The following is a 27,145-nucleotide window of genomic DNA, read 5'->3' on the forward strand; positions in this document are numbered from 1 at the left end:
GCCTAACTTAACTCACTTATTGAGCTATTATAGACACTGTCTGCTGATTCTTTATTTCTCTCCCTTCTTATTCCTCCTCCTGGATTCTTTGTATGTTGGGTGTTTTATTCTGTGCTCTTTTGTGTTTCCTTTAACTGCTTTTGTGGGTAGTTGATTTTATTTTTTGCCTTTAGTTAGTATTTGTTTGGTCTGCTTTCTTTGCTATGATTTTATTTTCTCTGGTGACAATCTGTGTAGCCTTAGGAGTGTTCCCATCTAGAGCAGTCCCTCTAAAATACCCTGTAGAGGTGGTTTGTGGGAGGCAAATTCCCTCAACTTTTGCTTGTCTGGGAATTGTTTAATCTCTCCTTCATATTTAAGTGATAATCGTGCTGGATACAGTATTCTTGGTTCAAGGCCCTTCTGTTTCATTGCATTAAATATATCATGCCATTCTCTTCTGGCCTGTTAGGTTCCTGTTGAGAAATCTGATGATAACCTGATGGGTTTTCCTTTGTAGGTGACCTTTTTCCTCTCTCTAGGTGCCTTTAAAACTCTGTCCTTGTCCTTGATCTTTGCCATTTTAATTAGTATGTGTCTTAGTGCTGTCCTCCTTGAGTCCCTTTTGTTGGGAGTTCAGTGTACTTCCGTGGTCTGAACGATTATTTCCTCCCCCAGTTTGGGGAATTTTTCAGCAATTATTTCTTCAAATACACTTTCTATCCCTTTATCTCTCTCTTCTTCATCTGGTACTCCTATAATGTGGATATTGTTCCGTTTGGATTGGTCACACAGTTCTCTTAATATTGATTCATTCCTGGAGAGCCTTTTAATTTCTCTCTGAGTCAGCTTCTATGCATTCCTGTTCTCTGGTTTCTATTCCATCAATGGCCTCTTGCATCTTATCCATTCTGCTTATAAATCCTTCCAGAGATTGTTTAATTTCTGTAATCTCCTTCCGGTCATCATCCCTTAGCTCTTGTATATTTCTCTGCAGCTCCATCAGCATGGTTATGACCTTTATTTTGAATTCTTTTTCAGGGATATTGGTTAGTTCTGTTTCCCCAGATTGCTTCTTAGGGGAGGATGTCTGGGTTATTCTGGTCTGTATCAAATTGTTATGCCTTTTCATGGCGATAGAGGTAGTTTTTCAGAGCTGGTGCATGTGTTGGCTGGGAGAAGGTCCCTTTTTGCTAGTTGGGCCTTCCTCTCATGGGAGAACAGCAACCGCTAGCAGCTTGTGCTGGGCAGCTGTGTGCAGACGGGGCTTCTAATTCTTGCCTGGCTGCTGTGAAGAAGCTCTGCCCTGCTGCCTCAGGCTGCTGCTGCACTATGATGGAGTGGCATTGGAGGGGAAATGGGCGGAGGCTGTTAATCTGTATGAGGGGCCTCCGAGCTGCACTGCTACCCAGGGGTTAGGACACCTGGACTTCCCTGGGATTCCCAGCTGCTGGGTTAAGTGTCCTGGGATATTTCTGTCCATCTGTGAGGTCCCTGTCCCTTTACGTCTTTCAAAAAGCACTCACTTTTCTTTGTCCCAGGGGCACCGGCTGCAGGGACCCACTCACAGGTTTTATTGTCCTATTTCCCTAGTATCCAGCACCCCACGCACTGTGTGTCTGCGCTCCCAGTGCAGATGGCTTGGGCTGGGTATTTAGCAGTCCTGGGCTTCCTCTCCCTTCCTGCTCCGACTCCTCTCCTCCTGCCAGGAGCTGGCGTGAGGGGCGCTAGGGTCCCACTGGGCTGCAGCTTGTATGTTATCCACTTTGCGAGGCACTGGGTTCTCACAGGTGTAGGTGTATCCTGGCTGTTGTCCTGTATCTTCTGGTCTCTCTTTTAGGGATAGTTGTATTTGTTGAATTTTCAAAAATATATATGGTTTTGGGAGGAGATTTCTGCTGCTCTACTCATGCCGCCATCTTGGCTCTGCCCCCCTGGTTTCTTTCTTTTTTAATCTGTGGGTTCCCCCTCCTTTTTTCCTAGAATTTTATTTGTTGAAGAACCAGCAGGTTCATTTTTCATATAGAATCTCTTGTAGGTTGGATTTTTCTGATTTTACCCCAGTGGTGTTATGTCACTTGTTCTCTTAGCTCCTTAAATAGGTGTGTAAGTTTAGATGATCAGATTTAGGTTGCATTTATTCCATAGAGGGAGATTTGTACTTCTACCCATAATATCTGTCATCCTTTTTTGTTATTTTAGCTACTGTAATAATCCAGTAAGTGAATGGTTAGCACTGGTGATATTTAAACCCTGTCATTCCTTCCTAATTTACAAATGCAGTACATCTATAAAGAAAAGCTTCTGTATATCAACTCTGCCTAGTATATGTAAGTATATGAATAGGAAAGGTAAATGCTTGACATAAAAATACTCTCTTTACTTAACAGTTTTTAAACTGAGATGGTTCCATAATACCCTCCAAATATATCTTGTGAGTTATTTTTAAAGTCTCATAAATGTATTGATTTAGAAATATCTGATACCTTTCAGTCACAGGCATTACTTTAGTGATGCTTAAATTGTCCCATCTTTGACAGCTGAGATCCTCCAACCTGCTTGAACATAACTCAGCCGTCTTGGTAGTTGTGTGTTTTATAGGTGTTTCTGCTCCATGAGACATACGTGCAGGGACCATGTCTGTGTTGTTCATCATTATCTCAAATGCAAAATCATTGTCTCTCAATCAGTCTTTGTTGAGTAAGGGAAAGGATATTAGAGTTTAAGTGAAGGGTTGTCGTATGGAATAGCATTTAGTAAGTCTTTGTGGGTCCAGAATTTGAATCAGAGGGTAGAAGTGACTTGAAGTGAATTTTGGCTCCATGTAAGGAAGAACTAAATAACTTGGGGGTATTTCAGGAGAGTTGAGTTCCTTCTATGTCTTTCGATGGTCTACTTTGTTCCAAGGGATAAGAAGACAAAGATAGGCAATCAAGCCAGTGAGGATCTTTTAATTTGCTTGGGAGCTTAACTGATCACTGAGGGTACTCCTACCTGCAAGGTAATAAGACTTTCAAACCTTTATTGACAGGTTTTATTTTCAGAAAGGTACAGAATTGGCTGGTTTGAAATTGTTGAAATGTACTTACTCGGTTTTCTCTCATGAACAAGATATCACTCTAGGTTTATGTTTCAAAATATTTTGAGTTTATACACTTGATGAAACGTTGATGATGACATGCTTTGGTAGCAATCATTTCTTTTATAGGTAGTAACTGTTGATTGAGCATACTCTCTTCTCATTTCATTAAATCTTCAGACATTTTGCATTATTAGTCACACTCTAGTAAATAGCCGTTATACTATTCTCTTATTAATCTTTGGATTAATGATCCAAGTTCATGGATTTTATTTTAAAAAGATACTTATTTAATGGAAATAACATTAGTTTTCTTCCTCTTCTCTCTACATTATTCTGTTAAAGATTAGGATGAGGTGTAATTACTGACATCTTACCTTGAAATTCTAATTTATTTTTCCAGAATAAACTGTAGTACCTAGCACTTTGAGGATATTTAGGAATAACAAAGGTTAAGTAGTATTGAGATGATTTCTCACTTGCACCTGAATAAAAATTGAGTTTAGATGGAGAGATCAAGGCCATGAGTATTTAGTTAAGTGTTTAATTTTTGAAGTGTGTATATAGTACAGTATAGTCAGCATTTTAACCAGTGTCTCAAGAGAGAATTCATAAAAGAAGCCCTATTGGTAAAACCTTTAAAATATTTTACTGACTTTGGCAAAAATTTGTAAGTTCAACCCAAAATGTTACCCTTGATACAGTTCTGCTTGCTGTTGTCCCTCCTTGGTAGTAGCTACATTTCCTTCTATCGCTTCTAAACCAACAGTGAGGAAACAAAAGTATTTTATCTGCCTGCAGTGGGTGTTTTTCTCTTTAGCAGTTTCTCTTGAGACAGAATTGTAATGGAGGAGAGTGGCAGAATATATTAAATTTCCCAGAGTATATTAAATTTCTTTTAGGTATATTGCCTTAATTTCCTTTATACCCTCTAGACATAATTTCTTCTAGGTGTTAGCACATGTGCACTATTTTCAAAGATGACCTAGATAATACTTGTAATTTTGTTTTATTGTACTAAGTTATCCTATGAATTTGAGGTAACTAATGGAATAGAAAACCTGTAGGCTTTCTGGAAATTGTCCATAAGGAACTTCTCTTTGTTCATCGTCTTTTGAACCTGGAAATTTTACCCCAAGTGGGAGTTTTTCTTTATAGATTTCACAAAATGCTGAATGAACACATGTCAAGTGCATGAAAAAATGAATAGGTTGTGCTTCATTTTCAAAGCCTCTAGATCTTGCTTCACTCTTAAAAGACAGTGTTATTATTTACAAGTTTAGGGCTCACAGAGAGAACTGTGGGCAGAGTTTCTGAAGGTGGAGATTTCAATGTTTGGTTAGAACCAGTTTGAAAGCTGGATCCACTTCAGCATGGCTCTGCCAGGACTCCCAGTGTCCCCATGTCCCTGAGCATGGATAGCTCCGCCCTTGGGCATTCCCCTGGCTCTTCTCATCCTGTGCTTGACAGCTCTTCCCCATGTGACGGGTAGACTAAAGCAGTGAGTCATACATCCTTGAGCCTGAAGTGATGAGCTTTACAGTGAAGCCAACCTGTAAACAGCAGTTAGAAGAATTAGAGAAGAGTGAAGGATCTCTGAAATTAAAATGGCTCTCTATGTAGCTCAGAGCAACTAGACACAAACTTGGCAATATCTCCAATAAAATGTTCTGTGGCATTATGAACATCATTTAAAGCCTTTTTTTACCTTGTTACTTACCTGAATTAATGTCTTCATTGCCAATCAACCCTTGATTGCCTTCTATTCATTAGCCTTTGATTTAATTAATACAACTTGTTAAAGAGGAGTCTTCAATATTTTCCCATAAACACCTCTAATTTAACGATTCAATTTGAATTTTGTAATTATTCTAAAGATTATTGAAGTATATGTTTTGAATATTTTAATAAAATTATTTAAACCATACAAGGTAATTATCAGCTTTAATGTTCACTCTGTTTTTCATAGAGTAGCAGGTGTCTTTTGAAATCTTCAAAAAATAATATTTTGTTAGATAATAACTTAGAATTACTAGTATTTCGGTCCACAGTAAAGTTTGAAAAAATATATGTATCGGAGGTAGAATATTAGGAAAATTTTTAGTGTTATTTTTTCCAAAGGTACATTTTCCAAAAGTGGAGCCAATGATTTAACATTTTTACTAGACTTTAGAACTGAGGAATAGGGTAGCTACTTAGTGTCTAGATGTGTAGAGAAAAACAAATTAAGAAGAAAGAATCACAATGACTCTTATGTTAAAGAGCAATTTGATAATCAATATGATTATTAACAGGAAGCCAGTGAGGCAGTTGGAGAAGAGGGAGATGCTGATTAGTGGTTTTGCCTCAGATTATTACAGGATAGTGAGGGTTTTGAAACATGTCTGTTAGGTGCAAAAAGGTTAACTACAGAGCATTATACAAATTCTAAAACTTTAAAGAAATGAACACTTCTCATATCTGCATGCATCAGAAACAGTGACTGCATCTTTTATTTGAAAAAAGGTAATAAATATTTAAATCAAACATGAAAGACATTGAAAGCTTTATAAAATTTTGAGATTTCTGAAATTTTTGAAAATAATTTTTATTATTTATCCTTGAGCTGTCCTGCAAGAGGAAGGAAGTCATGATTCTAATGTTATTAATATTCAACAAATATTTTGAGAACCTATTCCATATTAGGAAGTTTTAGGCACATAACAGTTAACAAAACAAAAAATGTTCTTTTGCTGCTGGAGTTAATAGTCTAGTATAAATTTTAAGGAAATTTTTAGTTTCATATGATGTACTACATAAAATCTCAATGTCTTTAACTGTTGTGATTATCATAACTATAAGAAATTGATATTTGGAGGTTTAATTCATGGAGTACTATGCTACAGAATCAGAATGCCATTAACCTGGCTGGATCTTGTTCTTCTATGCAATTATCATAGTAAATATGTTGAAAAGCTTTTTTCACCACAAAAATAATGCACATTAGCCTGAGATTACTTAAAGGTGTTTCATCTCTAGTTGCGTTTACGAAGTGAGTGTTGGTACACTTGTGGATCCATCTCTGCACAGTGTATTATTGGGAAATGAACCATACATAGCTTCATTGTCTGAGAGTGTGCTTTAGATACAGAACCATCAAAAACATGAATACTCTGTGTTCCAGAATTCACTTCATAATACATGTAAAGTTAATGATCTCAAATGAAAAGGAAATGCTTTGTGGGAAGAAGACTGTATGGTTTTTTTTTTTTTAATGGATGAGGGGAAAATATCTGTAAATGAGGGGAAAGTTCCAAGCAGTTCCTGGAATCAGTTACTGCCTCCTTGGGGAGCCAGTGATGAGCTCAGCTGGGCTTAGAGAAATCTGTGCAGATGTCAGCAGTGACTGCATCCCAGCATCAAGCCCTGCCAAAGGCCTCTTAATTGTAAAGGACAAAGTGAAGGGCACAAGGTGCAGTCTCTGGTTGAACCCCATGCACATCATCATTTCTGCCTGCACCTGAGTACCTAGAGTACACTCAGGATTAGAAAAATCAAGGTAATGCAGTCAGCAGAGAAGAGCTGCCTAGCAGAAAGCAGCTGACCTGTCCTCTTAGCTGAAACACAAGGAAAAATGAGCACAACTCCTAACCTTGAGGAGATGGCACATTGTGGAGCCTTACAGTCAGGGGTCCTTATCCAGTTACTTTAGCCACTAATGTATTTCAACAATATGTTCAGTGAGGAGTGCCATTAGAATGGTTGGACTGTGATAAATTCTTTGGCCTTTCAAGTTTGTCAATGGCAGTTTTTTGAGCAAAAACAGACCAACTGGATGTAGTTCTTAAAAAAGAGACATTCCAGTTTTTTATTTCAGACTCAACAGCGCTATATTCTCAGCGCCACATGAGTTCTCCTTTACTTGTTCCATAACCTCTAAAGATTTTTGGTTGCAATTTAAATTGTAACAAGAAACCATTTTTCATCTATCAGTTTGGTAGAATCAATGGTTGATAACATTCTGTAGGTGAAGGAGGAACAGGATCTCTTCCCATTTAGTATTGGAAGTGTAAATTGGTACAACTTCTACATGGGATAGTTTCCCAATATTCATCAGAAGTAGGATTTAGAAATGCACATATGTTTTGACCTTGAAATTCCACTTTTAAGAATTTATCTACAGACATATATTTATGTGGGTGAAATTGCATGTCCAAGAATATTTATTGCATCAGTGGTTTGGCAGCAAGATATTGGGAACATGTGAAGTGCCTATCAATAGAGGATTGGGGTTAGGGTAAGTATACTACACTCTTATAAAGGGATACCCGACAGTCTTTCAAAAGCAAGAGAATGTTGTCTGTGACTTTATGAGGAAGTCACCAAAATATATGCAGTTTTATAAACAATATACAATGTACTCTGTTTGGCACACTACCATTTGTGTATGTGTGTGTATGTATGTATACGTATGTGTGTGTGTATATGAATTTTTGAACAATGGTAGATGACCTTGGATGGAGTGATAACAGGGAGATTTACTTCTCATCAAATGCTTTCTTCTGCCTTTTACATCATTATGCATGCTTGTTTTACCTATTTTAATGAACAAAGTATGTTTCTAGGCCATGTAAAGGTAGAAAGCAGATCATTTTAGAACAATCTAGACCTAGATACTCATATCTTTATTAACAGAATTGACTGGATAACAAGTTCTCTGCCTAGCACAATCTTACTTTTTAATGAGAGCCAAGACACATTTAGAATGCATCTGGAAGAGCCATCTGCTTTGGATAGGTCTTGTGTCATCTTGTAATAGTAAAATATTTATAACTTATTTCGATGGTTTTTATTTGATGTACTATATGTGTTATGAAACACAATCAGATCAAATATAATTTTAGGAGGCTCTAGTAAAAAACAACAAAAAAGGGAGGAATGGGTTATGTTGAAAGAGGGGAGAGAGGAGAGAGAAGAGAAAAAGCAGAATGTCAGGTTTCTGTCCTTGGGGACTGAGTGACCTCAGTTTAAGACTGAAGATGAAGATGGTGCAGCAAAAGAGACAAAAGAACTATTGGAGAAACAAGAAGGGAGAGAGTTGTTTTGACTGCTTAATTTTTAATTAATCTGAGAATAATTGATCAAACATGGTGATTTTGTTAAGCAGGAGTTTCATTCTGGAAGGAACGTAGAGTGAGTCACAGAAAACTTCAGTTAAAACTTGGCAAATGTGAATATTTTAAATGTGAATATTTAAAGTGTGAATATTTATGGTGATGATAAAGAATTCCCAGCCTTACTGAAATTAATCTTGTTGTGGCAACGTAATTGAGTCACTGACATTTTCAGTGCAAAAATGCATAAAATATAAATTGTAAGGAAGACAATTAGAACCTTAACGAGAACATATTTTCACAGATTCACTTCTCATCTCTATTCATTTCTCCCAGGGTAAATGGAAAGTTGGTAGCCCTGAAGGTGATCAGGCTGCAAGAAGAAGAAGGTACACCTTTTACAGCTATCAGGGAAGGTAGGAATTTTCTCTTATTATCGTTACCGCTGTGTTTGCCTGATGCCTGTAGCTGTTTAAATATTCTACACATTGAAATATGCTGAGTTTCTAAATGAAATGGTTGTTATCTCATTGGAATGCATAAACTGAGATTTAAAAATCAGAACCTCTTGCAGTCATATGAAGTCATGTTAAAATAAGACAATCTAAGACAATCTTGCTGTCTATTTAGGTTTAGGGGGAAAAACTGCTGTTTATTGATGGTAAGACTTAACTGAGGAAATTCATGTGTTTGATTTTTTTCACAGGGCTCCTAAGGTGCATATTGATCTAGCATTACTCTATATTCATGACTTTTCCAGAAAGTTATTAAAAATGGGGGGATCATGATGTCTTATTCATTTGTATTTCTTCTTTCTTGATTTCTTTGTTCCTATCCTTTACTATATTTATTGGTTTTTTTAATTGATTTATAGATACTCTTTATATATTAACATCATTTATGTTGTAATATTTTCTTCCATTCTGTCATTTTTCTAAAAATTCCTTTTACCATGTAGTTGTTACATATAAGTTTTTAATTTTTATGAAATGAAATTGTTCTTTTACTTTATTATTTCTTTCATAGTTTCTCTACTGCGAGAAAATAAAATATCTTCTTTTATTAGTGGGAACTTTTCACTTCAGTTTTAGAACTTTTAGTATTAATACCTTTACTTCTATTGTATTTTTTAAAGTATAAATTATCTTGACATAAAACTTCAGTTTATTTTAGCATTGAAGGAACTATAGCTACTTGTTTGCTGATCCAACAAGATAATGATCATTTACTACAAGAGTATTATTAAGGTATCGGTGAACTAAATGTCATCTGTCACTGGTTTGATTTGTTTCCCATAACTGTCATTATGATTCACATTTATTTCTCTTTTCACTTTATCACCTCTCATTCTCCCTTTCATACCACTTCAGTTTGGTTTCGATCATTCCTGTTTAGCTAAAAATGCTCTTGTAAAGTTCATCAATGACCTCCTTATTGCCAAAGCAAATAGACACTTGTCTTATTATACCCAGCTTTTGGGATATTGTACATGGTTGAAACATTCTCTTCTGTGACACCAGGTTTTCCAAGTAGGTAGTCTTTCCTTTTTCTCATGTGCTGGCTCCTTCTCTAAATATTAGGGAATTTTAAGATAGAGAAGGGGCCTTTTTTTCTCTAATCAGCACTCCTCCCCATGTGAGTTTATTCACTTCATAAGTTTAAATAGCAGCTATAAGCTGATGATCTGCACATGCCTCTTTTTAGCTAAGACCTTGTCTTCATCTCCATTTCTCTATATCCATTTGCCTACCTAGCATTTCCTCTTCAATCCATTGATATATAAAAAGGATAGTATATCATTACCAACTGAAGTTTATTCCAGAAATTCAAGGCTGGTTTAACCTTCAGAAATCAGTCATTGTACAACTGTCATCTCAAACTTAACAGATCCAAATGGAACTCATGGCCCCTGCACCATAACTCAAATCATTTTTCTCCCATATTAGTAATGGCAGCTCCAATGATCCTCCTTGCCAAATGTAGCCTATGAATGAGTCCTATAAGTCACTTCCCTAAAAGATATTACAAATCTGTCTACTTTCTCTCCTTTGTGCTATCACCAGTCCAGATTTTTATCAATGTTTGCTTGAACTTCTGCAGTAGCTTCTTAATTGCACTCTCCACTTCTTCTTACTTTTCTACTATCTCTTCTCTACTCTATAACAACTATAATATTTTAAAAATCCAAGCTCATATTATGTCACTCCTTACTTAAAAGCTTCAATCTTAAGTGCTATATGGCTGATTTTTCCTCAAAACATGCCACGAGATTTTCCTATGTCAGGGATTTTATACTTGCTATTCTCCATGGCTGGAATGCTCTTCACTGCCTCTTCTCATAATCCAGGTGTCAATTCAAATGTGTCTTTTTCAGAGAAGTTCCCTTGACCGTCATATCTAAAGCAGCTGACTATAATCTTATCCCTTTTTACTGACCACTGTCATCACCCTATTTATTGCCTTTATAGTTCTTATTGGAGTCTGGAATTAACTATTTTTACTTTTTATACTGGCATATAATCTAAATGAGTTCAGGGATCTTGTCTGATTGTTCACTGCCATATTGTAAACATCTAGCATAGTGATCATTTTTTGAGCAATTTCAGGAAAATCATTGAGCTAGCGTCTACAGATATATTAGAGTATCAGACACAGTCTATGCCTTCCAGGTGGGAGACAGAGCATATAAGTTGAGGAATAATACTAGTTGGTGTATCAATGCCAAATCATTTCTAAAAGATGATAAGTTCTAAAGAAATTCCTCTGTTAGTCCAGGGCGATAGGTGTTAGCTGGGTCTTGAATTAGACATAAGAGAGGTAGACAGTGAAGAGTAAATTGAGAAGTTACATTTCAGACGGGTATAGAAAAGGAGCTGAGACCAGAAAGCTCAATGTCTTTGCTATATGCAGTGAGTAGGAATATTTAGGTTAGAAATTTTCATTTGGTGGGTGTGGGAGGGTGGAGCAGTTATTGCTCCATAGGTGTTTTTGTCATCACAATGATTGAACAGTGCAATTGGCATTTAGTGGACTGGAGAAGCTGGGCATCCTACAGTATATGGGACACTCTAATACAGAGGTAGGCAAACTACACTGCCAGATTTTGTAAATAAAGTTTTATTTGAACCCAGCACTCTCATTCATTTATGTATTGTCTGTGGTTGCTTTCTGAGAATAAAGTTACGTATCAAATATATGGTCTTCAAAACCTAAGCAAGTTATTGTATCAAAATATATGGTCTACAAAACCTAAGCAAGTTATTGTATAAAAATATATGGTCTACAAAACTTAAATGATATTTACAAAGTTTGCCAACCCCTGCTTTAATACAATGAACAAATGTCTCATGTTCCATAAGCCTTTTCAATGTCCTACTGGACATTCATGCAGGTGAAAACCTGTTTATATTTATCTTAGGCTATAACCCAACTATTCACATATAAACACAAAGTATGATCTGCACATGTTTAATATGTACCAAATTTTCCAGAAATACAACTACAGTATAAATAAAAGGAAAACTGCATTTTTGTTTTGTTTAAACTTTACTAAAATCTCTTCACCATTTTGGAAAATTCTGCAGCTAATGGCAATACTGCTTATATTAAGTTGCTAATTTAACACTCTTGATTAGTCTGCTTTTGTAGTGGTTATATTCATGCAGATTTTGCATACAGATGTGAGCACCAGTCTTCATTATATTTTCCAGTATAGTTGTGCCTATTTATATATTTAAATATATTATTTTATTGTAATTTTTATTTTTCTTTTGTATTTCAGTTACATACAGATATGTATTTGAAAGTCTATATATAGATGTTTGAAATTATATGTATATACAGATCCTATTATCAGTGAATTTCATGTCAGTAGTACTAAAGGCATCTTTATAGAATATTTGTTATATAAAGAGTTATTAGGTCCGATGGGATTGGAAACCTTTGGCTGAGATGGAGCAGTAAGTTCTCATTGAGCTGTGTAGGGAGGCAAGGTTGAGAGTGAATTTCATTATGGTAGACCCTGAATGTTAGGAGGGAGTAGGAGGGTGGCAAAGAGATGCTGGGCCAAGACACAAGCAGGAGAAAAATGAAACTGGGTGGCAGGCATGCTCCCTGCATGTGGGGTATACTGGAATTAACCAACTTAACCTTGTTCTTGGTGGCAGCCCAGTCGAGGTTAAGAGAAATTTCATAGTGACATTAGAGGATCCAGTTGTTTCAGTTGGATCCATCAGCAGGAAGTTCAAGGGAAGAAGCCTGTAGGGCCAAATTGAAGTTGTTGATGATCTGTTTGTTTATAATGGCTGGATATGAGGCAAGGCTGTTGAACATATGGTATGTTGTGTCATAGAACATAGGGCTCTGTTGCTGAGACCTTGTTCTGTGGATGAGAGAGCCTCCAAAGACTTTGGAGCTGAATGTATTAGGAAGATAAATCTGATATTAGGACATGATGTAGATTAGATAAGAAGGAACCTGAAAGCTGATAAAACAGTCATTCAGAGTAATGCAGATTTGAAATTATAAGGATCTGGGTTTATTAGAAAGCAGTGTCAACAAATGATGTGTTAGAAAAATACCAGAACAAGGTGGATTATTGGTTATAGATGATTTGAGAGGGAAGTAAGTATCAACAGTTTTGCATTTGAGTGAGTAAAATAAGTGGTGCCAAAAAGAGAAGGAGTTTGTGATTGCATGGAGAATGGCTTTCAATACAGTTTGGAGGGCTGTTATCCAATTTAATCTTCACATTAACTCTTTGAAGGTTTTTTTGGTATGGAATTTATACTACTTATGGAGTCTGTAGTAATATGGAATTGAGGCTCAGAGAGGTTAGATAACTTGTCTAAGGAATTGGGTCTTGTACCTAGACTTTTGTAGATTCCAAAATAGTGTCATTGTTAACTTTATGGAGTAGTTGACTTGGGTCTTAGACATTTTGAGTTCATAAAACATCTGTATGAAAATGTCTTGGTGATGTGTGAGTATAATTCATAGGAGTTCAACATAAACAGTATGTATTTATCATGACCCTTAACAAGTTGGACAAGTATTAGGAATTTTGTGGGAGAGAACTTTGAAAACAGGGAGTTAAGTTTCAAGGTAGTGTACTGAAGTGAATAGTTCCATGGATATTAGAGCCTGGAAAGCTGGGTTTTGGTCCTGACTCTGTTTTTTATCACCATACAATATAAGGCAAGTCTTCCGTATAGTTCACTAGGGTCACCTTGACAAAGTACTATGGACTGAGTGTCTTAAACAACAGAAATTATTGTCTCATAGTTCTGGAGGCTATAAGTTCTAGATCAAGGTGTCAGAGCCCTCTCTCTGAGGGCCACGAGGGAAGGATCTGTTTCCAGCCTCCCTCCTTGGCTTACAGATGGCAGTCTTCTCCCTGTGTCCTCACATCATCTTCTCTCTGACCTATGTCCAAATTTTATTTTCTTATAAGGACACTAGTCATATTGGATTAGGGCCCACTCTTATGACCTCATTTAACCTAATTACCCCTGAATAAAAATCTTATCTTCAAGTACATCCCCATTGTGAAGAGGGATTAGGACTTTAACATATGAAATTTGGGGACACACTTCAGTCCATAACACTACCTAATGGCTTTGGGACACAGTAACCCTACTTACAGAACACAGGAGTTGGTTTGTGCCATCTCTTAGGAGCCATTTATCTCTGCACTGGGGTATTTCTTTCCCAAGGAGTCTTCAAACTCAGAATTTTGAATGTCTGGAGATCAGAGAATGATACAAGAATTTCAAGGCCTGGTCACACAAAGACATTGCATTTTCCGTTGAAAAAAACATTTTAAGGTTTTACTAATGTAACTCCGGGGTTGGGGGAATCTATCTTCCAGCCTGGGGCAAATTACCTTTGAAACCAAATCAGTCAAAGGGAGAAATAAAGTGGGAGAAACCCGTTTATTGCTCTCAAGCAGTCGTCCACTTCTGCTCACCTGTGTCTCTTGAGACCTGGCTGCAAAAAGTGACCCCACCCAACTTCCCTGGTCCAGATATGCCCTGGCTCCCCCTTGTAATCACCTACTGGTATGGAGATGGACTACTTCTCTCTACCCCTTGGAAATACCTGTTGAGATGAAGATGCACTAAGGCCAGGTGAGAGACTCTGGAAATACTGAATTTTACCCACAACTAATAAAATCTGACTTTTGAATGATTTTTGAATGGAGATAAGTGATGCTATATTAAGAAGAAGAATTGAACTCTGGGTTAATTTTGGCTATTTGTTCCTGCCTTTCATAGCCTTATTTTTCTGCTATCTGTATGGAAGCAAAAGCTATCATTGTTGCTTCCTCAGTTTTGCTACTAATACTTCTAGAAATTCATTCACAGTAACTCCTCTGTGTCTAGTGGTAGAGCTTGAAATATTTAGGATGAGGGTGGAAGATACTTGGGATGTGTGTTCATTTTTACATTTTTGCATTGATGAAGGAGTAGCATGGTTTGTTCAACTGAGATGAAGCACTTCGAGTATGCCTCTTTTCTGCTGTTTTGGTCAACTTCCTCATTCACAAAATGTCAACAGCAGGAAGATCTCAAAGTAGGAAGGCATATGCACAGTAAAATAGTTTTCCAGTGACTGCTTGCCACTTAATAAGCTTACCTGGGAATTTGGATTTTAACATATAATTTTCACCTAAAGTGGAAATTGTTGGAAGTAACCCCGATCTTACCTAGATGTCCAAAGAATTTTATCTCATAGAGCTAGAGTACATAATGGTTTAATTCAGTTTCATGTTTTGAAACTCATGCTATCTTTGGCAGCTTAGAGAAATTAGGTAGCAGTGCTGAGGGCAAGCTTCTTTATTTTAAAATCCTTACATGAGATCATCATGGTTTTTGATGGTACTGATAAAGAGGAGATATAGGGAAGACTTGAAAGGGAGGAGGTACAATTTCATAGGATATCCCATCTTGAAAACAACTTCAAAATGTGTATGTTCTTACTTACTCTGTGATATTATAGTCTAGTTGTGCAAACATTGTTTTGGCTAAGATTTCCCCTTAAATAAGGAATGCAAGTGAGGGAACCAATTGTCTCCTTTTTTGGATTCTTGAATATCTGATGGTTTTCTCAAGCAAGAGTTAATGCTTAAAGAGAAATCTAGATATTATTTATAATATCTATATTATATCTATATATAATTTATAGTTATAATAGTAACAATAGCAGTGGACAGTGTTTAGCATGTAATACACAGCCAAGGTCCTAGTTTCGCTTAATTTTCAGAAAACCCTCTGAGGTGTGCATTTTCATTGTTTCTACTTTAAGGTGAAGAAAATTAGGCAATGAAGGGTTTAGTCACTCACCCAAGGTCATGGCCAGTGGGTGGCAGATCTTGAAGTTGACCCTGGATAGTCACACTTTGAAACCCACACTTAAACTTATTATACTCTGATAGAAAGATTTTAAGTAGAACACTTGAAGTTATGCTGCATTTTTGTTTCATGCTCAAGGTTGCATTATTGCTATTAAAATATCCAAAAAAGGTAGATTTTCCAGGGGGAAAAATGTAGGGAGAAAAGTTACTTGTAAAAGTGAAGGCACATTATTTGATAAAGATAGGAGGTAGCATCCATTTAAGACAAAGGGAAGGTCAGAACAGTAAGTGAAAAATAGCTCAGCAATATAAATAAGGGAAAGTAGTAAACATATAGAAGAAAAAGAAACCTGTAATGGTAAATTTATAGTACAGAACTCATCATTTGTATTATAATCTTTATATGTCTGAAGAGTCCTGCATGTTTTACCCAGCTTTTCTCTCTTTTCCTTTCTCCACCATTTTTGAGAAACTGGATCTTTTCTCTGGCTTATTCCTCAGTTGGTCATTTTCCCCATTATTCAACCTACTAGAATTCTAAGGAAACGTTTTACATTTCTAATAAAAATTGAGGTGCCTAAGAAAGCAGAAGTAGATAGAAATTGAGGAGATGATTAAGAAAGACAGACAACCTTTTGTTAGGAAACAGTTAAACTGCTAGTAAAATGAATAATTGATCCTTTAATTGTTAATTGATTGTGCAATTTAATTACATAATTAAGAGTTTTTAATAGTACAGTAAGTATGGTATATAAATTATCTAACTTACTGATATTTTTATAAATTCAGTGAAATTATGAAATAGAAAATAAGGCTGTTTTTAATTGAGCTTCCATTCCTGCCTAAGTGTGTGATTTTGAGCAAGCCTTTTAAACTTTGTGTGTCAGTCTCTTTATCTGTAAAAGGAGGATAAAAATACTACTAACCTCAGAGGATTGTTGGACTATTGTATCAATTAAATATAAGCATGAGGCCATAAAATAGAAATAGTCAAGGAATATTGAAGATTTCTTGGAAAATGGAGTGTATGAACAAGAATTAAAAATTCAGGAAAAGATTTGGATGGCCAACTCAAGAAAAGCTCCCAAAATAAGATCAGCAAGAGTTATCATTTTCTTACCTTTTTGGGGATACATGATATAGTTCTCTTGAATTTTCTTCTATATAATCTCTTGTTTCATTTTTTTAGCTTGTCTGTTTTGTCTTTTCTTATCGGAAATATCCATCTTCAGCTGCTTGGAGATCTTGCTTGTCATCTCCTATTAAGTGAGACACTAATGCTGGCTGCAAGCTCTAGGTAGGGAACTTGGTTGGTGGGCTTCATTGTGAGGTGATGGGAGTGGGTTAACCCATCCATTTTTCTAAGTTTTTTTCTCACAGCCACACTGATGTCAATATATGGGAGTCTTTTCTTGGGAAGAGGCTTTAAGTTTCTACAGGAAAGGATTATTTAATCTCCTACCTAGAGGATTTAAGTTTGCTGTCCACGTTATGGGGATTGAGTAAGAGACAGGGATTGTGGGGAAGTCTCACCCTTCAACAACAGATTTTTGATTAAATCTCCCTATTTTCAGTTCTGGTTTCAGCTAGTGTAGAGGGATGAAAAGGTATCAAAGTCCTTAAGGCAAAGAAATGATGAAGGCCTGTAAAAAAACCTTTGCATTAGTGAGAGATAGGACATGAATGTGTTTGGAAGGGACTTCAAAGGGACACCTGATAGCTATTGGTATTTGACTTGACATGGAGCTTGATGGAGTTGGAGGTATTCAGAATGACTCGCAGGATTTTGGCTTCAGTAATTGGGTAGATGGTGAAGCCAATAACAAGAAAAACACTATGGAGTGGGAGGAGTTACAGGAATGGAAAGATGGTAAGTTCAGTCTTGACATGTTAAGTTTGAGGTCTGGCATTCATGTGACAGTTTTTTTCATGGTGGTACAGTTTAGGAAACAGGTCAGTTGTACCTAAATTGATGACCTTACTCGGCACGTCCGGGTACATGATCTCCTTTGATCTTTCAACATTGTGAAGAAGGTTGATGTTATCTTCATTTTAATAATTAAGAAGCTGGGATCTAAAGAGATTTTTGTCCAAAGTCAGAAAAATAATTTAGTGGCAGATATGGGGTTCAACTTGGGTCTTTTGCTTGGTGGCCAGGCCAGTGCCTGACACACAACAGACACTCAATGCATGTTGAATGAGTGAGTGAATGAATGAGTGAGTAAATAAACTCCAAATCCTTTATTTTCTGCTATACTGCATTACTGTTGAGATGGAAACCTATGTGATAAAAATTGTATGTAGATTCTTTTCAGGTACAAGAAGCAGAGAGGTAAAGTTTGGAAAACACCGTACAGAAAGTCAGAAAACTTAAGCATTGATGGACTGTGCCATTAGCTGTGTGATCATGAGAGAGTCACTTAACATATCTTCAGTTTCTTCTTTGAAAGGAAACGATTAGACTTTATGATCTTAGAATTTCATGAATGAAATAATAGTGCCCAGCCTGAATCATTATCTGGATAAAGGATCTATAATTGTATCATCGGTATTCTTCATACATTCTTGCTGTAATGTGATGAACATTTATTGTGTTTAAAATATTTCTTTTAAACCCTCTAATAATATCCCTTTATGTCTGTCACTGAAAAAATTAACATAAATTGTTTTAGAGCATTTGAGAATTGACAAAAATTTTTTAAATAGAAGATAAAAATCCTTGAGTCTAGACTTTGATTCTAAGTAAGCTTATGTAAATTACCAAAATAGTTATTCTTTGTGAGTATGAGAAATTTGATGGGTGTCTGCCAACTGATATCAACAAAAAATTTGCAAGCTGTTAGATCATGTGACTTTAAAAGTATGAAAATCATGTTTTCTTCTTCATGTCTTTAATTTTAAAGGATAAATGTTTTTTAATGAAGTAAACATTTCTTGTCTGCTTTAAGTTTGCAAAAATTTTATATTACATTTTGTCCTATTTTATTTGTAAATATAGATTTCAAATTATATTTGGACATATAAATATAAATGTTTTATTACAAATATAAATTGAGCTATGATACATTTATATTTAAAACATTTTTACAGGGATTATGTAACGGTTTCTAATCTATACAAATTTGTAACTGGCTAAAAATCTCCATAGGCTTTTTTCACTACCTACCATGCTAACCTTTCAAAAAAGAGGTGTCATTTTCTTCCCACAATAATCTTGAGTATCTCCATATTATAGATGAGGTAATTGAGGCCTAGAGATAAATAATCACTCTGTATCATACAGTTTACTAGTAAATAGCTAAGTTAAGATTTTAACTGGGGTCTTTTAGTTGAAGTGTTTGTTTCAAAGATGATATCTTCTTCCCTTGAAAATTTCTTGGCTAATTTAAAAGAAGTTATGAGAATCCATAATCTACATATAAACTGCTTGTCTTTGTAGTATTATCATAGCTACTACAAATTGCTTTATAGAAATGTGATCCATTGGTATACCTTAGTTATGTCTCAGTACTTGAGAGTCTGGCTTTACTGTTTTGCTGCCTAAGCTATGTACTATCTAATAACATACTAAATAGTCAAAGGATGACAAACTATGAACAGTAATTAATTCATGACCAGTGCTGTGACCACTGACAGGATTTAGTGTCATCTATCTTCAAGCTCTATGTTAATTTCCTTGAATGTTTAAGAAATACTCAAGGATGAGGTAAATGAGACTTTTTAATACTCATTTAAAAAAGTAGATACACCATGTATATTGGAAAGGAATTTGGCAGTCCTAGAAAGAGAGGAGAGAAAGGGGCAAAAACATGTTTGAAGAACTAATTGCCTGAAATTTACTACATTTATTGAAAAATATGATTAATTTGTTAATCCAAGATAAATGAACCAAAAATAGAAGAAATATAAAGAGACATAAACCTGTACCCATCATAGTGTAAGTGTTGAAAGACAGAGCAATTGATGTAAAGGACTCATTACATGCCAAAAGAAAAAAATATGTTTAAGATCTGACCTTTCATCTAAACCAATGGGGGCAATAAGGCAATGTAATGACATATTCAAAAATGCTTCAAAACAAAACAATTTGTAAAACCAAAAATTCTACATCCAGCAAAAGTATCCTTCAAAACTGAAAGCTAAAGTTATTTTCAGATCAGCTATAAATTTGGAGAAAATATTTCTAAATAACCTACCTGGTAAAGGATTTATATCCAAAATATATAAAAAGGTCTAAAATTTAAGGCCCCCATCTAGTTTGTAAGTGGGTAACCAATTTGAATAGATATTCCACCAAAGAAGATAATATGAATGCCTAATAAGCCCATGACATGATTCTCAAAGTAGTTAGTCATAAAGGAAATGAAAATTTAAAACCACAGTGAGATATGGCTATACATCCAGTACAGTGGCTGTAATTGAAAAGTCCAACAATACCAAGTGTTGGCAAGGATCTGGAATAACATATATTTCTGGTGGAAATATCAAATGGCACAGTCAATTTGGAAAACATTTTGACAGTTTTTTAAAAAGGTGAATACTAAATTATCATATGATCCAGTCTTTCCATTTTTGGGTATCATCTACCCAGGAGGAAGGAAAACACAAAGACATTGATGTTCCTAACATTACAATGCAGGATAGTGCAAATCAGAAACAATCTAAATGTCCCTCAGCTGTTGAACTGATAAAACATCGAATATCTATACAGCAGTCAAAAGGTGCTAACTACTGATAATATGCTTCAACATGTTGAACCTTGAAAACCATGCCTAGTTATATGAGCCAGATTGTGTGTATGTACATACATATATACCTATATAAAGCAAATCCGAAGGATAGAATGCAGATCAATGGCTGCCTGGAGCTAGAGTTAGTTGGGAGTGGGGACTGACTGCAAACTATCACCACTCTCCAGTGACATGAAATTGTCCCAGCATTGGATTGTTCCAGTCTTATAACTGAACAAATTTGGATTATGGTAATGGCTGTAGAACTCTATATATTTACTAAAATATCATTGAACTTTTATACTTAAAGAGAACCTGTTTTATCGTTTAAAGATTATACCTCACATAAATTTGCTCCTAATTTTATTGAAATATATATTTATATGCTTAGCTAAAAAATAGAAGGAAACTAATGTCTTAACAATAGTGGTTATTAAGTCTTCAATTATTAATAATAAATTAATTACTAAATTATTAAATCTATAAAATATCCATTTCATTCTTCCAATTTCTGTAAACTTATGTTACTTTTATTTCAGACATAGAACTTATTTTGTTGAATATAAAAATGGATGCCTCCTATTCTCAAAGATCTTAAAATTTGTTCCTTGAGAAAGAGAAACATGTATCAATTGAAATACAGGACTGTAATTATGGAAGTCCACTGAGGGGGAGAGTAAGAGGGAAAGTCACTCTGACTCTTTGTTGGTAAGTCAGAGGCTTTACACCAATGATGGAAGACGGGCACCTGGCCAGGGTTACAGTCAGATGTCAGAGGGAAGATTCGGTTTCCTGTTGGTGTTACTCCGCCTGTCCTGTCATTATAAGAAATATGGGTCACATTACATCAGAACTTAAAAAAAGAAAAAGTCATTCCAGTCACTAGTATAAAATTAAGTATTCTAGTTAACAGCATTGACATCAGCGATGTTAGACTTCTCATCATTCCGGGAAGGCTGGGAAGGAGGAAGGTGCAGCCTCCGGGCACCGGATTGGCCTGCCCCAACCCCTTGGGAGAAGGAAAAGAGGCATTCCATAAGGCTGCCCCTTTTCAAGCTGTGTGCCACTGCTGTCGGTTTTTGACAAACAGCCTTAATCCAACATGGTATGTATTCTGTGAAATAAATTAACCCACAGAGCAAAAAAAAAAAAATCACTGTAAAATTTATGCAGCCAAGAAGCCAATTGTAAATGGCAACCAGCAGGTTGAACTTTTATGATTCCATAGTGGAGAAGCAGCCAGGAAAGCTGTATCTTGGAGGAACGAATGTCCCTTGCTCTTCTCAACCCTGAGCTCTCCCAACCCCTCCCCATCTCTGCTTTAGCCATCTTTCAAGACCTTGTGACAGTGTGGCTCTTCCCTGAAACCTTTCTGGCTTTCACAGACATAATCTTTTTTTTCTTGTGCTCATCTTGCTTGCTTATTTTGCTTGTTGCTTGCTTATATACTTAACCTTTTAGCACTTACTAAATTATACTCTATGATATGGCCAATTGTGTTCAACTGTAAAGTATTGATAACCTCTTGGGCCCATATATTCTGAGTGTTGTAGTGTGAAGCAAGCACTGACTAGTCATATCCAAGCTCTTTTCCTACTGCCACCAAAGTGGAACTCACCCAGATACAGTTAGTGTTTTAATGGAATTTGAGCAGTAAGAAAAAGAGCCACAGTAGTTTCTTAATTAAAAGGGAAAATAATCTCTGCAGTAGTTTCTTAATTAAAAGGGAAAATAATCTCTGCTGTGGTCATGAAAGAGATGGGATTTGGGCTGAGCTTAAAATGATAGTGTCTTAGTCAGTTCCAACTACCTTAACAAACGCCAGAGACAGGGTGGCTTATAAACAGCAGAAATTTATTGCTCACAGTTTGGGAGGCTGGCAGCCTGGGCTCGGGGTGCCAGCTTAGTTGTGAAGGCCCTCTTCCAGGTTACAGACTTCTTGAAACCTCACACATGGAAGAGGCTGGAAACTCTGTTGGGCCTCTTTTTTTTATTTTTTATTAAGGTATGATTGATATACACTCTTGTGAAGGTTTCACATGAAAACACAATGTGGTTACTACATTACCCATATTATCAAGTCCCCACCCACACCCCAATGCAGTCACTGTCCATCAGTGTAGTAAGATGCCACAGATTCACTATTTGCCTTCTCTGTGCAACACTGTTCTCCCCGTGATCCCCACACCATGTGTACTAAACATAATACACCTCAATCCCCTTCTCCCTCCCTCCCCACCCGCACTCCCACACCCCTCCCCCTTTGGTAACTACTAGTCCCTTCTTGGAGTCTCTGAGTCTGCTGCTATTTTGTTCGTTCAGTTTTGCTTCGTTGTTATACTTGACAAATGAGGGAAATCATTTGGCACTTGTCTTTCTCCGCCTGGCTTATTTCACTGAGCATAATATCCTCCAGCTCCATCTATGTTGTTGCAAATGGTAGGATTTGTTTCTTTCTTCTGGCTGAATAGTATTCCATTGTGCATATGTACCACATCTTCTTTATCCATTCATCTACTAATGCTTCCATATCTTGGCTATTATAAAAAGTGCTGTGATAACAACAGGGGTGCATATGTCTTTTTGAATCTGAGAAGTTGTATTCTTTGGGTATATTCCAAGGAGTGGGATTCCTAGGTCAAATGGTATTTCTATTTTTAGTTTTTTGAGGAACCTCCATATTGCTTTCCACAACGGTGGAACTAGCTTACATTCCCACCAGAGTGTAGGAGGGTTCCCCTTTCTCTGCATCCTCGCCAGCATTTGTTGTTCTTGGTTTTTTCTATGCTGGCCATCCTTAGTGGTGTGAGGTGATATCTCATTGTGGTTTTAATTTGCATTTCCCTGATGATTAGTGATGTGGAGCATCTTTTCATGTGTCTGTTAGTCATCTGACTTTCTTCTTTTGTTGGGTCTCTTTTAAAAGAGCATTAATCCCATTCATGAGGGCAACACCCTCATGACTTAATCACCTCCCAAAGGTCCTATTTACTAATCACATCACTTTTGGGGGTTAGAATTACAACATATGAATTTGGGGTGAGGGGCACAAAAATTCAGAACATAGCATATAGGTAGGATTCACATAAGGAGAAAGGAACAGAGAAAGGCATGCCCACTAGGGTAGCTGGCTAAGGTAGGGAGTGTCCTTCCTCCCCACTCAACCTCACCACCACCAGTTTGACTTGCAGAGAGGAAGTTAAATCTCTTGACAGGGGGATGTGTAGGTTGCTGCTGAACATTTTCTGATGAAAACTCTAGCTGTTTCCATGTTCAGTTATCCTAAAAAAGATAATCTGGGTATTGTTCTGTGCAAAAGTCTTAGGTTTCAAGAGTTTTTATTTTTTAAACTTTTTTCTTTATTGTCACAATTGTTACTCTAGCATGAATTTCATTCTTGATATTGGAACATTAGTATGGCCAGAGTATCTGAAATAATTACTGAGGGAAAAACCAAGAGACCCAGGGATCTGTAAAAGAATGTCATGAAGCCTGGGAAAGGGGAGATAGAACAAGACACTGGAAAGAAAGAATGTGCCTAGCTGAGGGGAATTAGTAAGGTGCTGAGACTGATTTGAGAGGCTTAAACAAGGGCCAGTCTGTGGTTGATAGAACCATTTATGAAAAGAAGAAGCCAGGAGTGGCAGCAGTTTTAGAGTCAAAGTGGTTGAATAGGTGTTACATAATGTTGAATGTGAAGTAATAGTCATTCATCCCAGGAGAAATCACCAAGTCATAGGATTTTTGAGCAGAGGAGAATGTTAGTGCTTATGTAGTCTGGTTCCTTCATTTTATGAAAGAATAAACTGAGTCCTAGAGGGTTTAGTAGGTAGTTTGAACTACCAAGGTCAGGAGAGTTCAGGCCTGAAGTGAAAGTCATGGGAGTCATTACTGTAGAGATGATGGTCAGAGATCTGGCAATGAATCACATCTTTAAAATGCAGCTCTCACCACAGATTATATCCAGCCCTTGATGGTAAGTGCCAAAAAAATACGTCATGTAGATTTCTCTGTATTTCTCATTGTCTTCTGACGTTTTGGAGTGTGGTGGAACTCTTCAAAAGACCATCAAATAATTCTTCTTCTAATTTTTAAAAAGCAAATCAATACCATATGTGGAAAAAATGAACCATATAGTTTATTGTGGGAAAAGTTTTGAAGTAGAAAGTTACAGGAAATTTTAGTGTAGGACATTTCTATTTTTTGGATTCATGCCATCTCAGTCAAGACCCTAAGCTACTCATGAGAATTGAATTGGTAATAGCACTTGTTAAAAGCCCTAACAGTTTGAATAGGGCCCAAGAAAAAGAATTAAAGGAAATAATAAGCAAGAATTTGGCAGCAGTTCTGTCATCCGTTAGCTGATACTCCTTCCTTCAGTCCTAATATTTAGGGCCACTGTGGGCAGGAACCAGCAGCAGGGGTCAGTTTTAACAATGAACTTGGTTTCACAGAAAAATTTATGATTATAAAATTTTCTTGATGAAGACCAGGAGTAATTTTTCTGTAGAGGCTTTTTTTTCCTGGCTAGAGATTTGAGGCGGTTTCCATGATGAGCAGCAGATTAGTTGGTTTTGTTTATTTAAGAGGATCTGGTAATACTTTAAAAAAATCTAAATGCATAATAATCATTTAATCATTGTTGTCTATAATATGGCTTTCTAAATGCCTTTAATTATATTATAAAGATCCTAAGTCTTGTGGAAATCCCCTAAGCATTCTTACTCTCTCAGGGACTTCAGGGTTGACTTGGGTATGGACTAGGTCTTTCCTTCTGCCCCTCTTACGTTAACACATTTGGGATGTTGCAGATGGTTGGTGCAGATAAAGGGAACCAATAACTCTGCCTCTTCTAGCCAGCAGATTGTAAACCCACAGGACCAGTTACAAGGTGCATTGAAACCAGGTCCCTCAGACTGTGTATCACAGCTTTTAACACTAGTTATGCCTCCCAGAGACAGGATCATAAAGGTTAAGACTCTTCCCCTTTAAGGATTTTCTGCTTGATTGGCCCCGAGCTACACAGCCCAGTACCACAGCTCTTGCTCCAGATTTCCTTTCTTAGCCTAACATATGCAGTCCTCTAGCGAAATCATGCATGTGTTTAGAAATAGTCTCCACTTGCCTGGCAGGCCATAATCAATTAAATTTGGGGGGGCATAGGTTAATGAAATGCCAGACATCCTGCTATTTCATAAGGTGATTAGTAGAGCAGAATTTATTGATACCACGTATAGTGAATAATTAATGCAAAAGAAAATATTTTTTATTGTTGCTCTCTATCAGGGGACCTAAATCAAACTGGAAATGGGAAAACATGAAAGCACATCTTATCACAGTTCTTATCACTTTCATGCTTGGAAGTTTTTAGGATTGGAGATCTCTGGTAGTGTAGCTATAGCTTGAAAACTCTACTTCTAGATAATTCTTAACACTTACGGAAGATTGCAGATTATTGAAAAATACTTTGGTAGCAAGCCTATGCTATTATAATTTCAAATATTTCACATTTGCTTAAACCATTAAAGTCATAAAAGTGTCCAGAGCAAACAAATGATAGTAAACTTGTTTGTTAGGAATCTTTCCCCTCAAGTTTAAATTACTGACATTAAATCTGTAATGTTCAACAGGAAGTTCCTTCTTCAAGTAAAACCTTCATCAGTGTTTTGAGTAAAACAAAATCTTAAAACCCACAAAGAGAAAATGGCCAGTATTTTTTGTGTGTATCATTTATTATCCAAACTTTTCATTTGCTGCCGTATTATTATATGTATTGCTGTACTTGGGGGAAAAAATGTGTGGGCATATTATGTCAATGATTTGATAAACATGGGTATTGCTTTTGGGCTTCATAAAGCATCTAGGCAAATCCTTAAGTACTGTGATAAATTGCTTTGGTCTGTACATGGAGCTGTTAGTGGAAGCTTTATGTGTCATTGGAGGGCAGTATATGGCCTTTTCTATTTCAGAGATGAAGTATAGTGAAAAAGCAAATTTGAGCTGGCCACCAAGAGCTGAGATTTTCAAACCTATAGACTTTTCTTATGAAGACTGTTTATTTTTCTTTGTTTACAAGGAAATAACTGAACTGATTTGTTATGCACTTGTGACCCAGAGGACATCTAGCAAGCTTTCTTTAATGCTAATATTTCCAGGATACAGTCCTTTTTATATACAGGCACATGAATATATACATGGATACCTCCTGCAGATTAAAAGCTTACTTTAGATAACTCATGTTTAATAAGTGCAATTCATGTTTTTCATTTCCCTGGTGAGTGTGGTTTTTTGTTTAATTTCATAGAAATAAACATGTAGGAAACTGTCTTCTTTTTAATTGCTCTGGGCCCCCTGAGTTCATGGAATCACTCTAAGCAATTTGTAGCCTTTAGAGAAGAGAGAAAACATTTCTTTAAGGTTTTAAATGATCGTTGATAATGCATGTATTAATGTACAAAACCAGTCTTTTGAGAGCTTCCAGGTTTTTGAGGAATGTTAACTTCCCCTTAGTAGGAAGAAGATGACTTTTAATGCTGAACATGAGCCATTTCTCTCCGGGGATAATGAATTTACTCATTTGAGATAATTCTGGTAATAGAACAAATAATCAAAAGTCAAATTAAGAAAGCATACACAGTAGTTCAAATATAAGATTTAATCTTTTATGGAATTTATAGAATGAAAACTAGAATGTTTTCCCTCACAGGTTACCAGTGAGTTCCACTCAGCAAAATCTCATGAGCTGTTAAAATTTGGGGTCATCTCTAGCACCATTTTGTAATTTGACACTATTGGCTGCGTCACTATAGAATTGTATGACCACTGAAGAAATGTATGCCCCTTGCAGTATTTAACAGCACTTAATTTGCTAAATCTGGCATCTTGAAGTCCCCTTTCTTCTCTGTGGAAG

At 36.3% G+C, this 27,145-nt stretch overlaps 1 protein-coding gene across 5 annotated transcripts in view; it reads left to right on the forward strand.

The window, feature by feature from the left end:
• Positions 1–27,145, forward strand: part of CDK14 (cyclin dependent kinase 14) — a 701,998-nt gene that overhangs the window by 225,573 nt on the left and 449,280 nt on the right. For all 5 annotated transcript variants that reach the window (XM_057504492.1, XM_036911780.2, XM_036911782.2 and 2 more), the window contains one exon: positions 8,488–8,567. In XM_057504492.1, the coding sequence (XP_057360475.1) occupies positions 8,488–8,567 (80 nt within the window). The remainder of the gene's footprint in view (positions 1–8,487; positions 8,568–27,145) is intronic.

The sequence above is a fragment of the Manis pentadactyla genome, chromosome 7 (assembly GCF_030020395.1).
Source record: "Manis pentadactyla isolate mManPen7 chromosome 7, mManPen7.hap1, whole genome shotgun sequence".
Taxonomy (NCBI): Eukaryota; Metazoa; Chordata; class Mammalia; order Pholidota; family Manidae; genus Manis; species Manis pentadactyla.